General features: G+C 35.7%; 1 protein-coding gene across 7 annotated transcripts in view; it reads left to right on the top strand.

The window, feature by feature from the left end:
• CBLB (Cbl proto-oncogene B) overlaps positions 1-21,479 on the top strand; it is a 192,621-nt gene that overhangs the window by 149,716 nt on the left and 21,426 nt on the right. For all 7 annotated transcript variants that reach the window (XM_014853222.3, XM_014853220.3, XM_014853221.3 and 4 more), the window contains exons 13-14: positions 6,744-6,838; positions 19,170-19,316. In XM_014853222.3, coding sequence (XP_014708708.2) covers positions 6,744-6,838; positions 19,170-19,316 — 242 coding nt within the window. The remainder of the gene's footprint in view (positions 1-6,743; positions 6,839-19,169; positions 19,317-21,479) is intronic.

The following is a 21,479-nucleotide window of genomic DNA, read 5'->3' as shown; positions in this document are numbered from 1 at the left end:
TACGTCATACGTTATGTACTTCTAGCGCTCATAACAGACTTGCTCTCATAAGCCCTGGGACGCTGGCTGTTAATTTTTGTCTAGAAAGTTAGAGTTTCCAAAATTGGGGTTAAATTTCTTAGGTTATAGGGATGAAAGCTTATTTTTATTATACTAACTGTAGCTATGAAATATTAATAGTGACTTCAGTTATGAACATCCCTTTAAATGTTTTCTATGTGAACTTTTTGTCCTGATCATTGATATATATCAGTATCCCAGAGAACACTGAGTGAATTGCCAAATTTCTCTCTTCCTTGAAAGCTGGATTTTAATCTTGTTTATTTCTCTGGAAATAATCCTCATCAAGATTCTTTAAGGTCTTTAATATACATTGTGTGTATGAAATTGCAGTGCTTATATTCTCAAAGTTAATTTCATGTTACAACTAGACTTAGCATTTAAAAGAAAATTAGACTTCTAAGATTTCTAATTTAATCTAGCTGTTTGACTTCTAAAGTGGATTATAAAGAAGGATTTATATGTAGTTAATGTATTAAGTGCTATAAAACAGACCATGTCTCTTCTTTTTCTCCTTTTTCATTATCTTTATGAAAGAAAAAATGGTCCCACTTCAGCAGACCACAGAGAATATCACAACTTACATAAAGTAGAAAAAGCCTCATTCCTCAATTCACTGGTGGGAGACTGAAGAGGCTGGCTTCAAGTAACAACAGCAGCGAAAGACTGAGTCAGTCCATCTGGGATCCTGAGTTCTCGGTTTCTGTGATCCTGGGTTGGGGTTTGTTTCTCACAATTCTATCTTTGTAGCTCCTCAGTCCAAATGAGTTTAATTACACATCTGTAAGGCCCTTCTATAGGCAAGACTCTCCTGGTGTTTGGGATAACCAGAGTCCCAGTGTTCTCTCCCCTTTCAAATTTCACAAAGTGTCTTCATAGAAGAGGAACCGTTCAGCTCCTTCAGGCAGAAGTAAAAATGATAAGGCAAACCTGACGGCTGTGTTTTAACAGAACTAAAACATCTTATCAACATAGATTAGCCAGGCTCTGGAATCACACCCGAATTTTACTTCCTGCACTAGAATTTACTGGCTCTGTGGATTTGAGCAACTTGCCACATCTTCACCCCCAACTCCACTTATTTTCCTTACTTTATAAAATGGAATAATACGAGTACCTAGTATCTAAAATAGTTACCCTCCAAATATCTAAATCCCCGTACCTCTTGGTTCTGAATAAAACCAAAATAACAGCTAGGCACAGAGTATCAGAATAAGTTGGAACAGTTGACATTTTCATTCAAAATAGTTGTGCTTTTTCTTTTTAGAGTTTAAAACCCAAATCATCTTTTCATTCCGCCCTTCCTCTCTCCTTTTATTTAGCGTCCTTCCTAATGAGTACGTGGTCAGCACTCAGTAACTTGGTTGCTGAGTTATTCCAGTACTTAAGCGGATGATAGAGGTGAAAGGCTGTGTGCGTGCCGGGGTTGTCAGGAGTCTTGGGTAAGGCAGGAAAGGACTTGGAGAAAGAGGACATCCATGATACACAAGGGGCATAGACAGTTTTTGATGTATTGTTCCAGCAGTGACCTTCAACCAAAGGTAGAATGTAATTTTCTTATTTAAAATAGACTGTTTTTTCCTCCTTACACCAGAATAGTAGTTTTCTGTAGAAGGCCTGAAGAGGAAAGGGAAATTATTTTGATGAAAAAGGATTCATATTCTTGATGAAAATGGTAAATGTCACCATGTATTCTCACCTGCCATACCTAGTGTGCAATTTTTTAAAAATTTTATCATAGGAATAAAGTGTTTGGGGATTTATATATTTGAAGGCTGATCTATTATTTTCAAATAACCCATCAGTCTCCAAATGCAAGCAAATACGTTTTTGTGTCAAATAGTAACAACGATCATTTAGACTTGTTTTCATCAGAGGTAATGCTTCAAATTAAATATCTTCTCATTTTAAAGACACGTAAACTTGGGTAAGTACTAAAAGTTTCCATTTAAATTAAATGTGCATATGGAATACCATAAGGGGACTTCAAAACCGAAACCCTCCCATTAATGGAGTAAAGATTCACTCACCTTCATATTTGTCATCTGTCAGTGTGCCAGTTCCCAACGTCCATTAGAACTATTGCCCTTTTTATTTGCATCTTCACTAGATAAATGGTAAGGAGAGCAAGAATAAATTCAGTTGTAATTATTCCATTTGGTAATTGTAGAGAGCTCTGAGGGGAAAATCCCGGTAGTTCATAGTCAAAATGAAGTGTGAGGATTTTCTGTGACTTTCATTTACTGCCTTAGGTTTATTTATCTGTTTTACATGCAAGACATTTCTTTCCTGTGGTTCGGTTTCCATCCTCTGGAATTCAGGTTCTAGCCACATTATAAACCCGTTCCTTAATAAATATTTTGTCAGCTAGATATTTATTTATTGTTGTTGTTGGTTTGTGTGTTTTAATTACCTGAGGTTAAAATATTTGCACTAACGTGTTTTAAAATGTCATTGGAAACTTGAAATTTATCTACTTATATCTAGATAGTAACATTGTGTCCATCTATCTTTATTCGTTCCTCTTGAAAGATTAAGAATACTGCTGTTTCTTATGTGATAAAACTATCTCTGACTTCTCATGTTACTTGAAGTGACGTTATTCTAAAGTGACCTTCCCTATATGCAATAATCTGTTAGATGCCACTAGATAAATACACCGAACAATTCCCCTTTTTGAGATTGTGGCTTCTGCTGTTTTGGTGGAAAGGCACATGTTTATATGAATGACCTTAAACTTATCTATAAATCTCAAGGACTGTTTTTCAGAAAATAAGTCCTCTGTGTACACTGGTTTCATTGCCAATCTGATACTGTTGAAGGCAGAATTATAGCAATATTTTTGTGGTCGTGTATGTGTGGGTTTATATATGTGGGATGGGGAAAAGGGTTGTGCTTGGGATTCTTTACCAATACAAAGGCTTTTCTTAATTTTGGCAAGATTATCACAAAAGTATCTGTTTTTCCCTCTCTCTCAAGGGTCCCAAATGTTTTAACCTTAATTTTTAGACAGTATCTGGATCACGAGAAAACATTTCAAACTTCAAGATTAGGATTAAATGCCATCTTGAGGCATGTAGAAAACTTTTAATCTAGGGTAATCTAGAATTTAAATTATGTGATAACTCAGATTATACTTCTTCCACAAGTCTAAACTTCCCTTAACACATTATTATCCCTTCAGCCTGTGTCAGCTGTATGAGAATTTAGGCTGTTCATTGTTCATGGTGGGGAGTACGAACGAATGAAGCACCATCTGATGAGGAGGAGTCAGGTGTGTGTGTAGATAAGGCATAGGAGAAGCATCGAGAAAATAGAGTGTGGGATCCCCAAGAGGAAGAAGACATTCTGATTGAGGTGCAGGTAAAAGAAGGAATAAGGAAAGCTTCGTGCAAGAGGGTCACTGACTATAGACATTCAAAGATTGGTAAGTGTTGTTTTTGTAAATGTGACAGGAAGGGATAGCATGGAGGTGTGACAATATGCATAGTGTAGGAAGTCAAGTTTGGATAGGGTATAGGACATACAGTAAGAAGGACCAGTCAAACAATGGCAGTGTAGAGGGAAACCAGTAATGGAGTGTCTTCTCCTCTACACTAAGTTATCTTTAATTTGATAGACAGGAGAAAGCTTTTAAAGTTTTTTGGCAGAGGAGTGATAGGATCAGAACATTTAAGTTGGTAGCATTTGCAATGGAATTGTGGTAGATTTGTGACCAAGAGCTGGGAAGGCAGAAGAAAAAGATGGTTCCTTAATTGAGAGTTAAGGAGGCTTGACCCAGGGATATTTCAGTGTGAATTGCTTCAGTTGATAGTATCAGCCTTCATATTTGAGGAACTGTTGTTTTCCCCTGTTTGCAAACAGGCCTCTCAGATTTCCAGAGAACAAAAACTATTTATTCTTCGCTCAAAAGGTTGCGACTTACTGCACTCCCTCAATTAGTGGCAACAAAAATGATTTTAAGTCAAATGAAATGGGTGCAGGTGGAAACATAGAATTCAGAATGAAATAAATCTTGTCATCCAACCACTATCAAGTAATGTCAATGAGCACGTTAAATGAACACAAATATGAACATCGCTATAGTACTACCTGCATATCTAGGTCCTTTGCCGTTTGCACATAGTGTAATCTCAGTCTACCAATTAGGAAAGAATTGTGAAGAACTACTTGTTTGGTATTAGGCATATTGTTAACTCTCAGTACATATTTTAGAACAGTATACAAAATTAGCCATTAACAAATTGGATGTATTTGCTAAGAGAAGCTCAGTAAACTAATGAGTTTCTTCCAGCAGTACCAAAGGAAAGTCACTCCATTGGTTAATGCCTCCATTAATAAGGTCATCTAAGCCCATCAGCAGTCAGTATTCGTTTAAGCCCTACTGTGTGTAAAGCGCTGAGGAACGTCCTATAAAATGAGGAAATCAGAGAGTCTTTGTGCTGAAAGAGATTCAGTGTGGCCTGAGTGCTCTTCCACAGAACATAACTACACAAATAAGCAAATCAGCAGAGGCCAAGTGCCAAATGAATGGTTCAGAAGAGACACTGTGGCATTTCAGAGGCAGGAGAAATCCTTGAGTTACTGTGCGTTAATAACGGTGTGTTTCTAAAGCAGTTAGAGAAAGTGCTATTTGCGTTTTAAACCACGTTAGTAGATTGTTTCACAAAATTAGGAATAAGTCACTTAACTTTCTTCAGTTATTGCTTTCCTAGGCAATAAATTGCGTCATTAACTGTGCTTCGTGGTTTTTACCGATGATAGACATCATTGCCTGCATGACTTGTTGAAATTTATGGTAGTACGCAAAAATATTGTGCAAGCTCTGTTATTAATATGTTTATTCTCCTATTTACCTAATGTGCAAGGTGAAAGCATTTTTAATATCAGTAAATGTTTGGATATATTGATATTCCTTTTCAGATATGTTCACAATGTTCTGAGTATAAAATTATGGTTGTCTTATTGTTAAATTAGAGGTAATACAACAGAAATATTCCCATGTCTCCCCTTTTTTTAATAATTGCTGAACTTTTATTAGGTATTAACAGTACATTAGGTACTTTCTCCTAATAAAACAAATTATTCCATATAAAACCCATATTACATTTTACAGAATGAACTTTAAATGTGTTGTGAAACAGTAACATCGAGGAGATTCCATTGCAAAAATCTTACATTGTATCCATCCTGGCAACATGCACAGGACCCCAATTAAGGATGGCTTTAAATGCTCATTATCACAATGAGCATTTGTGATTTGATACATGTATTTGTTGGATAAAAGGCATTTTTTTATGTTAAAGGTTTTCATTGAACTTTGCAATGATTAATATCTGCTTAGAAATTTCTTCTCTCTAGCAAAGTTCAAAAAACTCTGCCTTGTTCTGTTATGTGGTCCATAGTCAGAAACCTATGATAAAATCATTTCATTTAAAGATGTGTTTTGTCATAATGTAATTGTCATATATTGAATCTAATGAAAGGAGACATGAAAAAGAAAAATCTACACTATGGCATAGGACCTAGTTTTTAGAGTGAAACTTTAATGCTATAAAATTTAGATTGTGTAGCTTTGAAATGCAAACATTGATATATTTCAAAAGTATTCTTTAAACATATTCCTTTACTTATTTTGAGTTGATAGAGAAAGACATGGCCTTTTCACTTTTGCATTCTAAAGCTTCAACACCATTTTAGAAATGTGAGGGGGAAGAGAAGCACTTGGTAGGTCACTGATTGGGTTATGGAGGACTCTTCAAGCCACGTGACATCCTTTTTGCCCCAACATCAGCCTATACCTTTTAAATATGAGTTAATAAGGGTGTGGGAAAGAGCCCCATAATAAAACTCCAATGATTACTTAAAGGTCTTAAAATATCTTTAATCTTTTCTTGTAAATATGTCTCTGAAAAGTTATTCTTTTTTTTTAAGTTGCTTTAATTTCCAGTTGTTGGATTAGTAAAGAGGAGTGATTCAGACAGTTCCTGTCATGTAACTGAGCAACGTGGAAATCAGAATTTCTGAATTCTGAGTAATTAAACTCTGGCTTTCAGTGGTACCTTATGAGCAAGGTAACAGTTTTGGTGTGTGTTGTCCACACACTGAAAATTATGTTTAAAATTGTCTGCACTTCGAAAGCCAGACAGATCTCTAGTTCCCAGTAGTGCCAAAGCCTCGCCCTCGAAAGAACAAAGGCATTTCTGATTCTACTCATGCACTGTTTTATGGAGAAGTTGGAAAATGTTCTGCTAACCCCAGAGACGTATAATTTAGAGCACTTTTATTTGGGAGAAGTTGAAATAAGAATCATATCAGTGCTGCCTTTTTTTTTTTTTTTATTTTTTTACTGAATCATTTGAAAACTCATCATGTTTGGGGAATTTTACTATTTATTTATCTAGCTATCTAGATCTGATTTATAGAAATTATAGCATTCCTTCTCCAGATGTTTAAGAACCATGTTATATGGTATTTTTCCCATATACCATGGTACTGCTTTGGGTTGTGGTGAGTAATCACTGTGGTGCACCTGCCTCCTAAGTTAATTATATGGTATTCCACTTGTTTAAATAAACTGAAATTGTGTATTCTTTTCAAACGTATAGATTTTCTAGGAGCTGCTATTATTTTCAGGTCCTCCAGAAGTTAAATTCCGAACTAACCTTTTGATTTCCTTTCAGGTCTTCTCCAATGGCCACCTGGGAAGTGAAGAATATGATGTTCCTCCCCGGCTCTCTCCTCCTCCTCCAGCTACCACCCTTCTCCCTAGCATCAAGTGAGTTTTCTTGAATTTGGTGACCGCTTGTCCATGCATAAAGATACGGTAAATAGTGGTTTTGAGGTTCTCAGTACAGAAAGTACAGGGTGAATAAAAAAAGCATCAATAAAAATGATCCAGCCTGATTTATAAACTAAAGTGCCAGTAATCAAGCTCCTTCCTGATTCGTTGCTGGTAACCACAGCATCCATGAGACTTACCTAAACCCTGAGATTACACATAGAGCCACCGGGAGAGAAAGCTGACTCTCCCCACATCCAGGAAGAGGATAGCGTAGCAAGCACAGCAAGCTCTCCCTCACAGTGTGCCTCTCTTCCTCAGACAGGTCACATTTAGCCCAACTACCCTATATGATATAAAATAATCTTTGGTTCCTCCCGTTTTCTCATTTCGCAAATCTGTTCAGCCACTAAGTCCTGTTGACTGTTCTTTGGAAGTTTTTCATATTCAGCTGATCTTGCCCATTGCCCTAGCTTCGCCTCATAGCTAGACAACTGAAAGAGCCTTATACTTGATCATATGATATGGTCTCAGAGGTAATAACAGTGGATTTTAAACCTAGAAAATGAGTTAACCTGGGTGTCTCGTTTGAAAAACGAGGGCACAAGAGGCACATTGGACAATTAAGTGATATGTCTGTGCAAGTCAAACCACGGTAAAGCAATTCTCCTGATTTCCATTTTCTTATTCTTTATATTAAATCTGGCTGCCTGCTTCTCCTCCAGTATATTTTGTTCATGTAGCTGATTTAATTTAAATTCTGCTTTCCCCTGATGACTTTCCTACTCAAAACCCAACATTGTTTTTTTTCCTTCTAAATTGATTCTATGCTCTCCTGCTTAGCAGTAAGAGCCACAGAATTTTATTCAACTAGAATGTTGTTCAGTAACTCCTAGTGTCTTGATAATTTTCTGGCTTTGTGAGTTTTTCATACTATTCCCTCCCTTGCATTACCTTTTCAGAATCCTTATTCTAAAGGTCTGTGTCTCAGGCTCTATTTCTTTAGGAAACTTCTGTGACTTCTTCAGTCAGAATGATGATAGTAAGACTGATTCTCATTCCTCTTCCTGGAGTGTATTTTCTACACATTTAATTATTTACTGTGCTCTACTCTGTTCTAATTTTAAAGTGCCTCTCCACATTAAAAAGATTATAAGGTTTTGAGGGCAAAAGCCTGCTATTCTCTGATTTTCCCGTAACACCTCCCTGTTTTTGCTTTGTATTGAGTACACCGAGAATACTTGGTTGCTTGGTTGATTGACTTTAATTTTATCAGCTTAAGATCCTCATTTCCGATTGAAGGAGCTTCTTCACTCCTTCCTCTGCTGGTCACTGGGCTCCCACTGTACATATGAATGCAGAAGAATGATAAGCCGGCTCCCAGCTCCCAGGAAATTTACAATCTACTTTAAGATATAAAATTAGTGTACATGAAATCACTAGAGAACATTATGCACTAAATTGTATGATTATACTTTGTTATTTTTTATATAAGCTTGGAGGAGAGGCTGTCATAGACTTTGTAAGTCAAGGATATTTCATAGAGAGGATGGAAATTTCCTGAGTCACAAAGGATGGGCACAATTGGAAAAGATAGTATATGAGAAAAAGCAAGAATATGAAATTTGACATCATTCAAGGGACAGTGGGAAACTAAGCTAGTTGGACCATTCTCTAGTGGGAACTTTTCTTGGAACTGCCGGATATGTAGCAGACATAGAAGTTGGAAGCAAATACACATATTCCGTGTAGTAGCCTCTAAACCAGTAAGAACATATGATATTTTAGCCCCAAATGAACTTCTGGTATATTTATATGTAATAAAACATCTAAACTCAAATACCTCTGATAATTCAGAGAATGTTAGAAAATGAAGTAAATGAAATATTGCTAATTAGATATGAAATTTTCACATTCCGTTTATTAAATTCATGTTGGCGAGAGGCATAAGAAGCTGAGCTGCAGTTTGCTTCGTTTGTATTTAATATTGAGTCCTTGTTTCTCCTATAAAGAGAGAAGAACAAATTCATAGTAAAATGCATTTTATTGATTTTTTTTAATACTTCAATTTGTAAGTGCAGGTGGATATACTTTCTCCCTATTTAGTCTTGATTTTTCCCTCAGATACAATGCATTTGCTTTACTCAACCAGAGAAATATTTTAATAGTGCATGCTTAGCAGCAAGTTAGTTTTCTATTTTACTATTAACCTTAGTTAACAGCCAAGTGTTGGCTTTTAATGGCACATTTATCTCTCCAGTTTATTTTTGGTTCTGACGATATAGGGTAGCACATCATTGTAGAAAATATGGAAAGTATGGAAAAGAAAGGAAAAATTAAAGTCATAAACACAGGTATATATATACCCCAAATATCAATGCTAAGAGTTTTAACATTTTGACGTTTTTTCTTTTTGCACTTCTTTTTACATGATTTGACTGTAAAGATAATTTCATGCCCTCCTTTGTCACTTAAATTTTAATAAATAGGGGGCCGGCCTGGTGGCGCAGCGGTCAAGTTTGCTCGTTCCGCTTCTCAGTTGCCCAGGGTTCGCGGGTTGGATCCTGGGGGCGGACGTGGCACCGCTTGGCACACCATGCTGTGGTAGGCATCCCACATATCAAGTAGAGGAAGATGGGCACAGATGTTGGCTCAGTGCCAGTCTTCCTCAGCAAAATGAGGAGGATTGGCAGTAGTTAGCTCAGGGCTAATCTTCATCAAAAAAAATTTTTTTAATAAATATTTTTCTTAATCATGTATGCACTGTATTTATTATGAAACCAGCATGGAATTTTGAAATGAACATTAAAGTAAAATCAGACTTGGTCACAGACCTGACTCCAGCATTAAGTGTTTCTCTTGATTTGAACAAGGTAACTTCTCTGGGCCTCACTTTCTCCATCTGATAATTGAGGGAATCTGTTTACCTTAAATTATTTCAAAAATCCTTTTGAGGTTCAACTTTTTAGATCCTATGCAGTCTGTTTGTTTGTTTGTTTTGGTGAGGAAGATCAGCCCTGAGCTAACATCTCTTACCTTCTTCCTCTGTTTCGTGTGTGGGATGCCACCACATCCTGGCTTGATAAGTGGGGTGTAGGTCTGCACCCAGGATCAAACCTGCCAATCCCAGGCTGTTGGAGCGGAGTGCGTGAACTTAACCGCTACACAACCGAGCCGGCCCTAGTACAACCTGTTTTTTAAGGAGTGCTCATCCATGGTGTTAATTATGTAGAAAATATTTGGCAACTTGAATGTCCGTTTATATTTGGTTGATTTCAACCCATTGCTGAAACCAGTATGAGCTGGATTAGTACCCTGGTTCTTTTTATTTGTTTGATATTTGTTTTTTATGTTTTGTCTCCTTTGGCCTCATTAGCATGTATAAGCAGAGTACAATTGAGTATAGACCCTCAGGCCTGGAGGGGCGCGGAACAGAGGTCTTAGCAAAATGTCATTCACTGAAGAGACACGTCAGTGTTCAAGGACCTGTTTCCATGTTAGACTCTTAGTGCATGTTTCAAAATCAGGCCAAACAAAATTACAAATTACTACCTAACATAGACTTTTGCAATTCTCACAGATGTTGAAAATCCCAGTGTTGAATTCAATAATGTCAAAGCTAGTATTTACCTTTAAATCTATACCCTGGTGTTATAAATACTAACTGAAGTTGTAAGTGTTAAATTATTTGATATTGTTACTCTGATTTCCATTTACTTGCTGTAGGAGGCTACTCTGCAATAGTATTTACTTTCTTATAAAACTATAAGCTTGCAATTAAGTGACTTTTAATATGTAGTTTAGAATTATGTAACTTAGAATATAGAATTTATTTTTAAAAAATATACTGTTGTAAAAGTAAGCTAAAACTACTGTGTATAGATTTACTAATTTTTTTCTGAAATTATTTTTCTAAATGGTTTCTATTTAATATCATTGACATTTAAACTATAAATATAAATTTTTAAGTAAAAGCTTGAAACATGGGTAATATTTTTCAGGGGCAGAATGAAATTTTAACTTTATAGTGTAAATTTTTACTAAATTATATTTATCTTGAAGTAATTTGATCTTTGAAAATTAAACCAAATGAACCTTAAACAGTTAAAAATATTTATTCTGCTTGACGCAAGATGTTGACAAATAAGCAGAGGAATTATTGCAAGTAATAATAGAGTAATTCCTTCCAGGTAAGATAATGTTCTGGAAAGCTGAGGAATGTCTTTTTTTTTTTTTCCTTAGAATTTTGTTTCCTGCCTTGTCCTTTAGAAATGGACTTTTTGTACTTTTGACATATTAATCTTAATTTTTCAAATACCTGTGAACCAATATTACTTGGTTCATATTTTTGTAAAAAGTTTTTCGTTGTTGGAAGTGGTGGTGTTGATCATTATTATATATGCTTTTCTAAACAGATCAGGTGGTGATGTTTCAGGTTCCATGAATAGAGAATCCAGATTTTTCCTAAGTATCCTATTTTCATTCAGTTGCACGCCCTGGCTGGAGGTTGAGCATGAACAAGATGAGATCCCATCCTCATTGGAATGTATGGCTCTCTTTAGGGAGAACAGAAAGTGAACAGATAACTAGATTGTATGTTGTCAGGTGGTAGTAAGCACTGGGAGGGAAAATAAAGCAGGAAAGGGGGTAAATAGTGATAGATGAGGTCATCAGAAAACGTAGTATTTGAACAAAAACCTGAAAGAAGGAAGGGAGCGAGCCACGAGGTTAGCAGGTGAAGAGCATGAAAGCTCGACAGAGCTCAAGTGCAAAACAGTGAGGCAGCCGAATCCCTTTGGCGTATCTGAAGAACAGCGAGAAGGGAAAGTGGCTGGAGTTGAATAAGGCGAATCCTACACTGCCTCTAAAGCTATGGTAAGAACTTTGGTTAGTTTTAGGAGCCATTGGAAGGTTTTGATCAGCATTATGACATGATTCTGGTTTGCGTTTTTAAAGAGTTTCACTGACTGCTATGTGGAAGATTGTCTTTAGGGCAGCAGAAGTGACAGCGGGTAGACCAGTGGAGAGTGTGGTCATGTGATGTGGTTGGCCAGTAAGAGGCAGGCGGGGCTTGACTGGAGTTACATGGTCAGCTTTGGGTTGTATTTTGATTCAACAATACCAGTTAATAAATTGGCTATTTGTGGGGTGTGACAGCCAAGGATGACCCTTACATAGGTTTTTGGCTAAAGAAGTAGGGTGAATGGCTGAGGCCATTTACCAAAGTGAGGGAGCTTGGAGAAGCAGCAGGTGTGGGAAAGGGGCAGAGGTGGTAAAATGAAGACTTATGGAGCTGTTGAGTTTGAGATCCTGTTATATACACACATCCAATTAGAGATGTTGTGGGGACAGGTGGACATATCATCTGAGCTTTTAAACTTTATGTTGTATTCAGGCAAATATCTCACTAGGTGCTATCTAAAGCTGATAAATGCATTTCTACATGCCCAGTGTTCAAATTTAGTAGATCGGCTACGCTCTTAGACATATGAATGTAACTCTGTGATATTTTTAACAATATAAGAACTTATATATTAAAGTATTACCTTGAAAAAGGCTATTTACCCCTAAAATGTTGATATTGTGGAAAACGTATTTAGAACATTTCTGTTTAGTAAAATTTGGTAAACATTATCTATTATTGGTTATCATCATATTCTCTCTGTATATGCCGAATTGCTGGGGGAAATAAACTAGACCTGTGGATTTGTGAATGCAGCTTCAACTGCTGCCACCTTCCCGTGAGAGTTATCAAGGAGGTCCACACCCCCAAACGACCTCGGCATCTGTGCGTGTGGGCGTGTGTGAGTTGGTTATCTTTAACTAGTGGCCAAAATGGGCTGTAGATAGATAAATGTAAAACTGTGAAGCTAGACCAATTTGACTGAAATGATGGACAAATTCATAATAGAGGGGAAAGTTTTTGTTCTGTTTTGCTTTATTTTTAACTAGAGAGCAAAATGACAGAGAAAGAGGAAAAAGTGCTAAGCCACAGGAGCTATTAAAACAAATATCACATTGTAATCTAAAAAAACTTAAGGGGAATGAGCTTGATGGAAATTTTCATCTTGTGTATGGTGCATACCAGGCTTCATTACCTGCACTTAATGTCAGAAGATCAGGAAAACGTGTTCGGTTATTGTTCACCTGAGGATTTGTGTAGGCAATAATTGCTTCAGTTTTATATTAATCTTGTTTATGTTCAGTGATAAGTTAGTATCATTGATTTAAATTTTTAAAAAAATGGTAAACTGTTTAGTGGAAATAGAGCTGTAATTAAGAGCTACTCTATTTTCTTGACTCAGTGGGTGAACATTGTTGCTCTTTATTAGTTTTTCACCAGCTTTCATTCTAGTACCTTAAAGTCTTTTTAAGACTTGCCAAGATGATGCACTATTTTTATTTGCCTGACCTCGGGTAGATGGAAAAGTGGCTATTATCGAAGATGGCAGTCCCCTGTAAGTAGCAGTTGACATGATATATAGGGGATGGTGTGGAAATGGGTCCTTCAGTTTGTTCACTGTGATCACTGTGGCCTTCTTCTCTCACTGATGTATCATGTAGAAATGGTGTACATTTGGTTTGACCTATTAGTATGACTCAGTGTTTGAAACTCAGACTTAATTTATAAATCAGTGAGATTATGCAGAAAAAATAAAGTTTTGTTAAAATCTCCTGCAAAGGCAGCTTGACCATCCTAACACAGGTTTTCTAGTGTTCTCTGGTGAATCTCTAGAATCTACGTGTTGACTCATTGATGAAAAGAATTGAGGGCTGCAAGTATATCGTTTTAAACTGGTCTCAAAAGAAAGAGCAATAATGTGTGGAAGGAGTAAAAAATAAATATTGTGGGCATTATTTTTCTCCATTTTATTATTATAATTTCTAAATTCACATAGAATTGTAATCCCCCTGTCATCTTTTGTTGAAAAATAACATTTAGAGGATGGCTATAATCTGGGTCAGAGAATGCCACTAATTCAACTAATCTTTCATTTTCTCTGGCTAAAAGCTGTGATGGGGAACTGATATTAACATTAATCCCAGTAGTCTGACAAATCTGTTACTTGTAATTTACCGTAAAACTGATTAATGACCACAAATACTTAAGTAGCCTTCAACAGAAATGTGAGCCATTAGATTCTACTTAAATATACAATCCAAATTATATTTCTTATAGTGTCTCTTTCTTGTCATATTAGAGACATAATCTACCATATAGTCTCCATTTTTCGATGAACATTTTGATCTATTGATAGAAAGTATGTAGCGTTAGAATGAGGTTTTCTTTTCATATTAAGTGAGGGCATCTTCATGTGTTCCACCACATTCAAGCGTCTCTTATGTTTCTGTTAGGCTCAAATAGAATTAAATAAGTGATTTGAAGGCCACTAAGAATATTAAGCATATTTGTCTGTGAAATATGCTTATCTGCAATATCTTAAATGAGTTAAAATGAGTTTTTAAGCTTAAAATGAAATTTTTCCACTTACGTTAAAGCATGATTTATATACAGTAAAATTCACTCTAATGCACAGTTTTGTGACTTTTGACAAATGCATGGTCATGTAATCACCACCACAATCAAGATACAGAAGAGTTCCATCACTCTAAAACCTCTGTGCCTTGTGTCAGTTTCCCCCCTCACCCTAAACCCTGGAAACTGCCAATTTGATTCATGTCCATATAGCTTTGCTTTTTCCAGAAGGTTATATCAATAGAATCATACAGTATGTAGCCTTTTGAGTCTGGCTTCTTTCTACTTAGCATAATGCATTTGAGATTCATCCATGTTGCCAAGTGATCAATCATTTGTTTCTTTGTATTACTCAGAGTAGGTATTCCATTGTAAAACACACCATGTTTTTTTTTTATCTATGCCTCCACTAAAGGACATTTGGGTTGTTTCCAGTTTTTGGCAATTACAAATAATGCCACTTCAAATATTATCATAAAGTCTTGAATGTTCAACATGTATTGGAAAATTAGATTCTCAAGAAAAGTATGAGTTTCCTCAACACCTATCCTCTTGATTTCCAAAGCAGACCCCAAAAAGTGTTAGAAATGAATATTGTTCTGGAATAAGTTAATTTAAAAATGTAACAAAATTTGTTTCTCCAATTTAAAAACAAGTCAGTGAAAATGCTTATAATTAAAGTTTATATTAAACCCAGGAATATACCACACTGACTCTTCTTGATATCATGAAAGAACTATCAAAATTAATATGTCTATTATAAAACTTACTCTGATATTTTGGGGAAATGGCTTATGTGTGGCACATGTGTAATCGTCATCTCAAATAGAGCTATGGTTTCTGTTACCACCTCTCTTGGCTCTCATGTCTCTGATTTAGGTATTTTCCATGTTAGAATGGGATAGTTAATGTAAGAAATATGGGCTAATGTATGCTGCAGGCTCTGAAAGTTTGATTTTAATAAAAGATACTTTTTAAAACCTTGCCTTCAGATATTATTAAATAAAGAAAAATTCTTACATGTATAAAACAAAATAACATATCACATTTAAAATGCTTTTCTAGATTATGAAAGGATCCTAACAGTGACCTCTTTTCCTTAACAGCTTGGTCATGTATTTCCTTAATCATCACTCATTATTTTTGTGTGAAAGCTTGTGAGTGCTCCCCTGGACACACACCATGCCAGGCCTTTGTTGAGTCTGGGTCTACCCTTAAGCGTTTTGCAACTCAAGACAGAAATAGATGAAAGACATAGATGAATGTATAAAAAACACAATATCAGTGAATGAACATACACTAAATGTACGTAATAGAAAAGATTAAAGTTGAAAGAACATTATTGTTTTGTAGGGTGATGTCGCAGGAGGTTCATATATAGACAATAAAGATAGATATATCTACTTTGCTTTTTTTCTGAAAAAGTTGATGGGACTAATTGAGGTATCAGGAATTACTCAAATGAAGGAAAGAAAAGGACTTGTCAAGGGTGACGTTTGAGGTACAAGTTGTATAGGTAAAGCCAGTGGGATGTGCCAAAGGTCACCCCTCTGATTTCTGTGCCTCTCACATCAGGAATATAGGAAGCTGTAGAGGAATGCTTCTGTGAGCCTTCAGTTTCAAAATGGAAAACCACTAATTAAGAATGGCGTTAGAAAATATATTCTTGGTTTGTTTCAAGTGTGCACGTGCAGAAAATGGATGTATTTCTCACTGAAGGCTCCAATAACATACACACAGTGAATTTAAGAAGAGGTAGCAGTTACAGCGGGGATGGCTGAGCCTCTTTGGGAGTATGTGTCCTTGTGCATTACCAGTGTATTGACTCAGGAATGACAGCAACAATGCAGAACACTCTGTGCATGCATGATGATAATAGAAAGGGAATGAAGTCATGGGTGAAAATGAGAGGATGGATTACTTGGCAGCTTTAACTTGGAACCAGCCAAATACAGTTTGCTCTATTTTATTTCTGGTATCCTAAAAATTTCCCATAAGCTAAATCAATGACCGAAAATTTTCCCATGTCCCATAAGTTAGGTATTTTCTCCACTGCCAAAAGTAAACATATAAGATAGCTTATGAAATTTCTCAAGCTAATTATTTTACCACTTATTTAGTTGCAAGTGGTAAAATAGAACCTACTTTTTGCATGAGTTTGTGAAGGGGAAAAAACCCCACACATAATTACAAATAGTGTAATTATTTACGTGAATTGAGATTTCTTTTTTGGTACTTTATATACAACTTTTTAATCTTGTTTGTACCTTCCTCTTCTATTATTTTTTATTCAGATTTTATTTTTTTAGAGCAGTTTTAGATTCACAGCAAAACTGAAGAGAAGGTACAGAGATTTCTCATATACTCTCTGTCCCCACACATGCCTAGCCTCTCTCATTATCAGCATCCTCCACTGCAGTGGTATGTTTGTTAAAATTGATGGACCTACATTGACACATGATTATCCTAAATCCATAGGCTATATTCCAAGGTTTTTATGATAGGAACTGCTTTTATTTCCCCTTCAGAACTGGATAAGATCAATTTTGTATAAAAATTTATGTAATATTGAATAAAGTACACTGGAATGATATTCTTATAAATTGGCATATTTTTTAATCTCAGTAGAATATTATACTGATATAAGAAGTTTGCATTAAAAATATAATGAAAAATAAAATCTGACTCTTTAGAACTTTATTAAAATGATGATAAAGGGGATATCTAAGCATTCTTTTTCAGATTTAAATGCAAATGCCACTTGGAAATTTTTTTCATTTCTAGATACAATTCACTAAAATCCATTTATGCTAGTAATCTCTGACTTGTAAGTTTTAGCGGTAAGCCCTTATTATTCCATAAAGTATTAGATGGGTTTTGCTTTTCATTTCCTTCAGACCTACTCCATCTGTTGATTTGCAGCAAAGCAAAAGAGTAGGGGGAAATTACCCAGATGAAATTCTTTATCACTGAAGAGAAAATATAGAATCAGCCACACCAGATGTGATCTCAGAATTTGTCCATTCTTATTTTGTAGTGCAGGGCTGCTTTGAAAAGTCTTAAATCTTGGGAACTAACCTGCAACAGGCAGGTAGTAGAACATTCCTGACATTGATGTAGTTGTTGAATATTTGCTCAGTAAGTCTTTTTCTTTTATTCAGTATATGCTTGAATTGCATAGGAAGAAAGATTGGTTATGAATGAAAGTATATTAGGGCATGGAAAGCATGCATATTTTTCTTATTTGCTATTAGAACCCATTCTTGAGTTAGCTAAATTGATGTCCATATTTATAAGAATTTGTGAGCAAGTAATATTTGAAATCCCTCTCTAATGCTCATCAGGTCACCATTTTGCAGTCCATGTGCTCATGGCCTTTATCTGGGATGTCCAGCTTCCAAGGCTACACCATAGTTGCTGTAACCCTTAGGTTATCAATAAAGTTATTAGCTTGTGCTCTGGGCGGTGATGGTGGACTTTCTGTCACTGCATCACTGTGCTTTCATCACGCCATAAACTGTCATTTGGATTCCAAGGTCTCTCAAACAAACAAGAATTCAAGAATCAGTGTTGAAAAAGTCTTCCAAGACGGGTAAAAATACACTTCAGAAAAATCTTAGGAGAGATTTTTCTTTCATCCTGAGCTTCCTAGAGACTCAGATATGTATTTGAAACTTGCAAACCTTCAGGTTTTTCAAAAGGTCTTGTAATGGGCACAGAGAAAAGCCCTTAAATGTGTTTTCATTCTAACTAGTGAGAAGAAATCAAAATGGAAAAGTTATTTCAGGCTTAATGGCTCATATACCAAAGGCCTCTTGCTCCCTCTACAGAAAGTGCTTCAAAATTGCAGCCACAAAGATTTTTTTTTTTTTTTTTTTCTTGATTTTTTACTGAAACAGATTTATCTTGAGTTTCGTGATGATGAGCAAAAAGCTTTGGGTCCGTATGTGTCCCTGGGGTCTTGCAGACTCGCTGGTCGCCCAGGGCAGCTATCTGCCTTCCCGCTGTGGTGTTTTCACTGGCCTCAGCAAGGGGTAGGGTAAACTCCAGGAGCAACAACTGTGAAACCAGGAAGATTTGTTTGTTTGGCTTTGTTTTATTTTATTTACTCTCATGGATGAGTAAAATGCTTAACATTTCTTTTGATTGTTTTACTCATTTTCATTCTTTTTTTCTTTAGCCATAGAATTTAATCCAGAAAATAATGTACTCTACCTCAAAGACTCAAGTTCTCTTATTATCTTCTTTTAATTGTTCCAGTCATTTTTAGTTCTTAGTTGTTGGAAGAAAATTAACAATTTGAATTGTAACTTCACAGGAGAAAGTATTGATTCATTTAATTAAAGTGAATTTTTTTTTCCAACTATAGGTAATATTCACAAGAAACAGTTTGACCTTTCTATAAAGACTTCATTATTACGTAAAACTCCAGTGCATATATATATATATATTTATTTATTTATTTATTTATTTATCATCTTAATTTGCCCATTTAAGTTACATTGGAACAAAATAGTAATATTTTTAATAGCTTTGGTTTGAATAATTTTATGCGTTCTCTTACTGCTCCAAGATCTTTTTATTTTTTTGACAGGTTACTAGTTTTCCTTAGTGTGCCATTTAAAATCATAAGTACGAAATTCTTTTATTCCATCAATAGAGTCTTCACAAAAGATTGAAACTCCTCTTCGTCTGTCTTTAGTGTAAGAACAGTTCTTCTGATGTTACCCTGTAATTGGAAAATGACACAAGTGACAAAGTAGCTTCTTTGATTTTAGTCTGTGACGTCAGCCTTGCCTATTCTAAATTACAATGCTTAAGCTAGACTGGATTTGTTTTTTCCTCTGGTAGGTGTACTGGTCCATTAGCAAATTCACTTTCAGAGAAAACAAGAGACCCAGCAGAAGAGGAGGATGAGGAGTACAAGGTTCCTTCATCCCACCCCGTTCCCCTGAACTCACAACCGTCTCACTGTCATAACCTGAAACCTTCTCTTAGGTAAGAAAATGCACGGCTTTTTGTCACCTCACATCTGCATGAGCATTATCACTTGTGGTGGTTGTTTTTAGCAATGGAATCACATCTATTTAATTAAAATTCCTTGATTTCTTGCTCAAAGCCTCCTCTTCCTATACACTATTTTTTGCATTACTTTCAGACAGAACTAAAACATGGATATTTCTCATTAATCAGAAAGTCATTTCACCAAATTAGTTGACTAGTGAGTCTAACGGAACATTTTGTGGCCCTTCTCCCCCCAAAAAACAAATTATACTCAATAAAACTGTGCTCCAGGTTACATACAGTGGTGATTGATTCAAGAATTTTCAGTAAGCTATTTTCAATGCATTTTATCAGTTCTGAACACATATGTCATGAAGAAAACTTAGTGCTTAGAAACCAAGGTATTATGCCACCCTTCCTTAGGATTTTTCTTCATGCTGTAAAGACCAGTATAATTTATATTCATTTCCCTTCTTGATATGCTACCTCCTCCTATTCAGATCTTGAAGAAAGAAGTAAAAACAAAAACCTAAAATTGTTTTAAGTGTTTCTCATCACGTACTGTTTTACTTTTCCTTGGATCAGATAAGAATCTGAGAAATAGTGTTTTCTTTTCTTTTCTTCCTGACAATTTGTTTATCCTCACTATAATGGCGATATCCTTGGTCTCTGAAGTGCCTGCCCCATTGAGGTATATAGGAGTTATTAAAAATGAGTGTTGTGTATTGAAATATTAGTTGTCTTTAAGTAGAAGGGTGATTCTGCATTTATATAATTGAATTAGTAAATTGTAACCGAATATTTTTCTGTTTATTTTTTTTAATCTGACATATATGAGGTACTCAGTAAGTCCAGTCTCAGCTTCTGAACTTTCTGAGCTCCAGTTTCCTTTGTATAACAACATCTCTGGAGCTGTGCTCGGCACACAGACTAGTGCTCAACCACAGCTGGTGGCCTGGCCTTCCTGCCTCCCGGTATCTCTTGGTTGACAGAAGGATAGGAGAGCACTGAGCACTTCAGTCGTCTGTGTCATCTTTACTTAGTGTGCCACTTCCTTTTGAGGTCAAGTCAATCAACGGAAAGTGTTTTATGAGTGGAATGTTCTTTTCAGATGAAAAGTCTAAAAAATACTTTAAGGCCTTTCTTTGAGTATCGCAATGAGGTAGAAAATGCAATACTAGGAAAAGAGAGATAGATCTTCATTTTAGCCAGAAATCTGTCTTAATGAGTGATCCTGGTTAGCATTATCAACACTGCAGAGTTGTTAACCAGGATTGTTAACACTCTGCAGTCCAGGGCTTCATATTTCAAAGCAAGAATCAAAGCATTTCTCGCTAGTTGCTGGTGTTTAAGGCATTTGTTGATAAAATAGTATCATCGAGAAGGCAAATAACTGAGAGTCAATTTGTTATATCAGAAGAACCAATGTCTACTGCTCTGATTAGAGAAGAAAGTTATTCCTTGACATCGAATATAATTGTTACAACTTTCCGTTCCTTTGGCTTTTACAAATGTGTAGCAATTTTTAAAAACTGAGATAAGTTGAGCTTTTTTGGTCTCCTTTGGAGTCTCATTTTTTTCCTTGGTGGAGAAGTGAGAGAGATAATTTTAATACTTTAAATTTTATTTGTCATATCATACAGGATGAGATTTTTAGTGGCAGGCCTCCCAAATCCTGAAAGTAAATTTGAATTATGACCACCATTACCATCTTTCTACTGTTATAGAGAAGTAATAAATGTTGATAATCCCTAAATTTAATTGGAGTGAATTTTTTGTCTAATTTGTTCTTGAAAAGTGATGGATGAGGCATTTTCTGTGTCCTCTACAAAGCACTCTTTAAGCTTAAACACTTCCTTCCTTCTGGTTTTGTTTTTTTTGCCCCTGTGGAACATCAGGAGAAGTAAATTGCCAGTATGTGGAAAAGTTAAACAGTAGGTAAATAATTAAATTCGGTTTCAGTAAAAATCTATCAGTATTATGAAAATTCAGTACATGGTAAATCTTTTTAAATGAACCATCTCTGGCCCCTTAAAGAGACGAGGCCACCAGAGAGAATGGAAATGAATTTCCAATGCAGCACACTTGCATTGACTATTCAAATATCCACTGTCTCCTCCATTGTTTGTGTACTTTTACTTTGCCCCAAGAATTCAG

This window comes from Equus asinus, chromosome 5 (assembly GCF_041296235.1).
Source record: "Equus asinus isolate D_3611 breed Donkey chromosome 5, EquAss-T2T_v2, whole genome shotgun sequence".
Taxonomy (NCBI): Eukaryota; Metazoa; Chordata; class Mammalia; order Perissodactyla; family Equidae; genus Equus; species Equus asinus.
The sequence above is the reverse complement of the archived record's forward strand: the minus strand, read 5'-3'. Positions and strand labels throughout refer to the sequence as shown.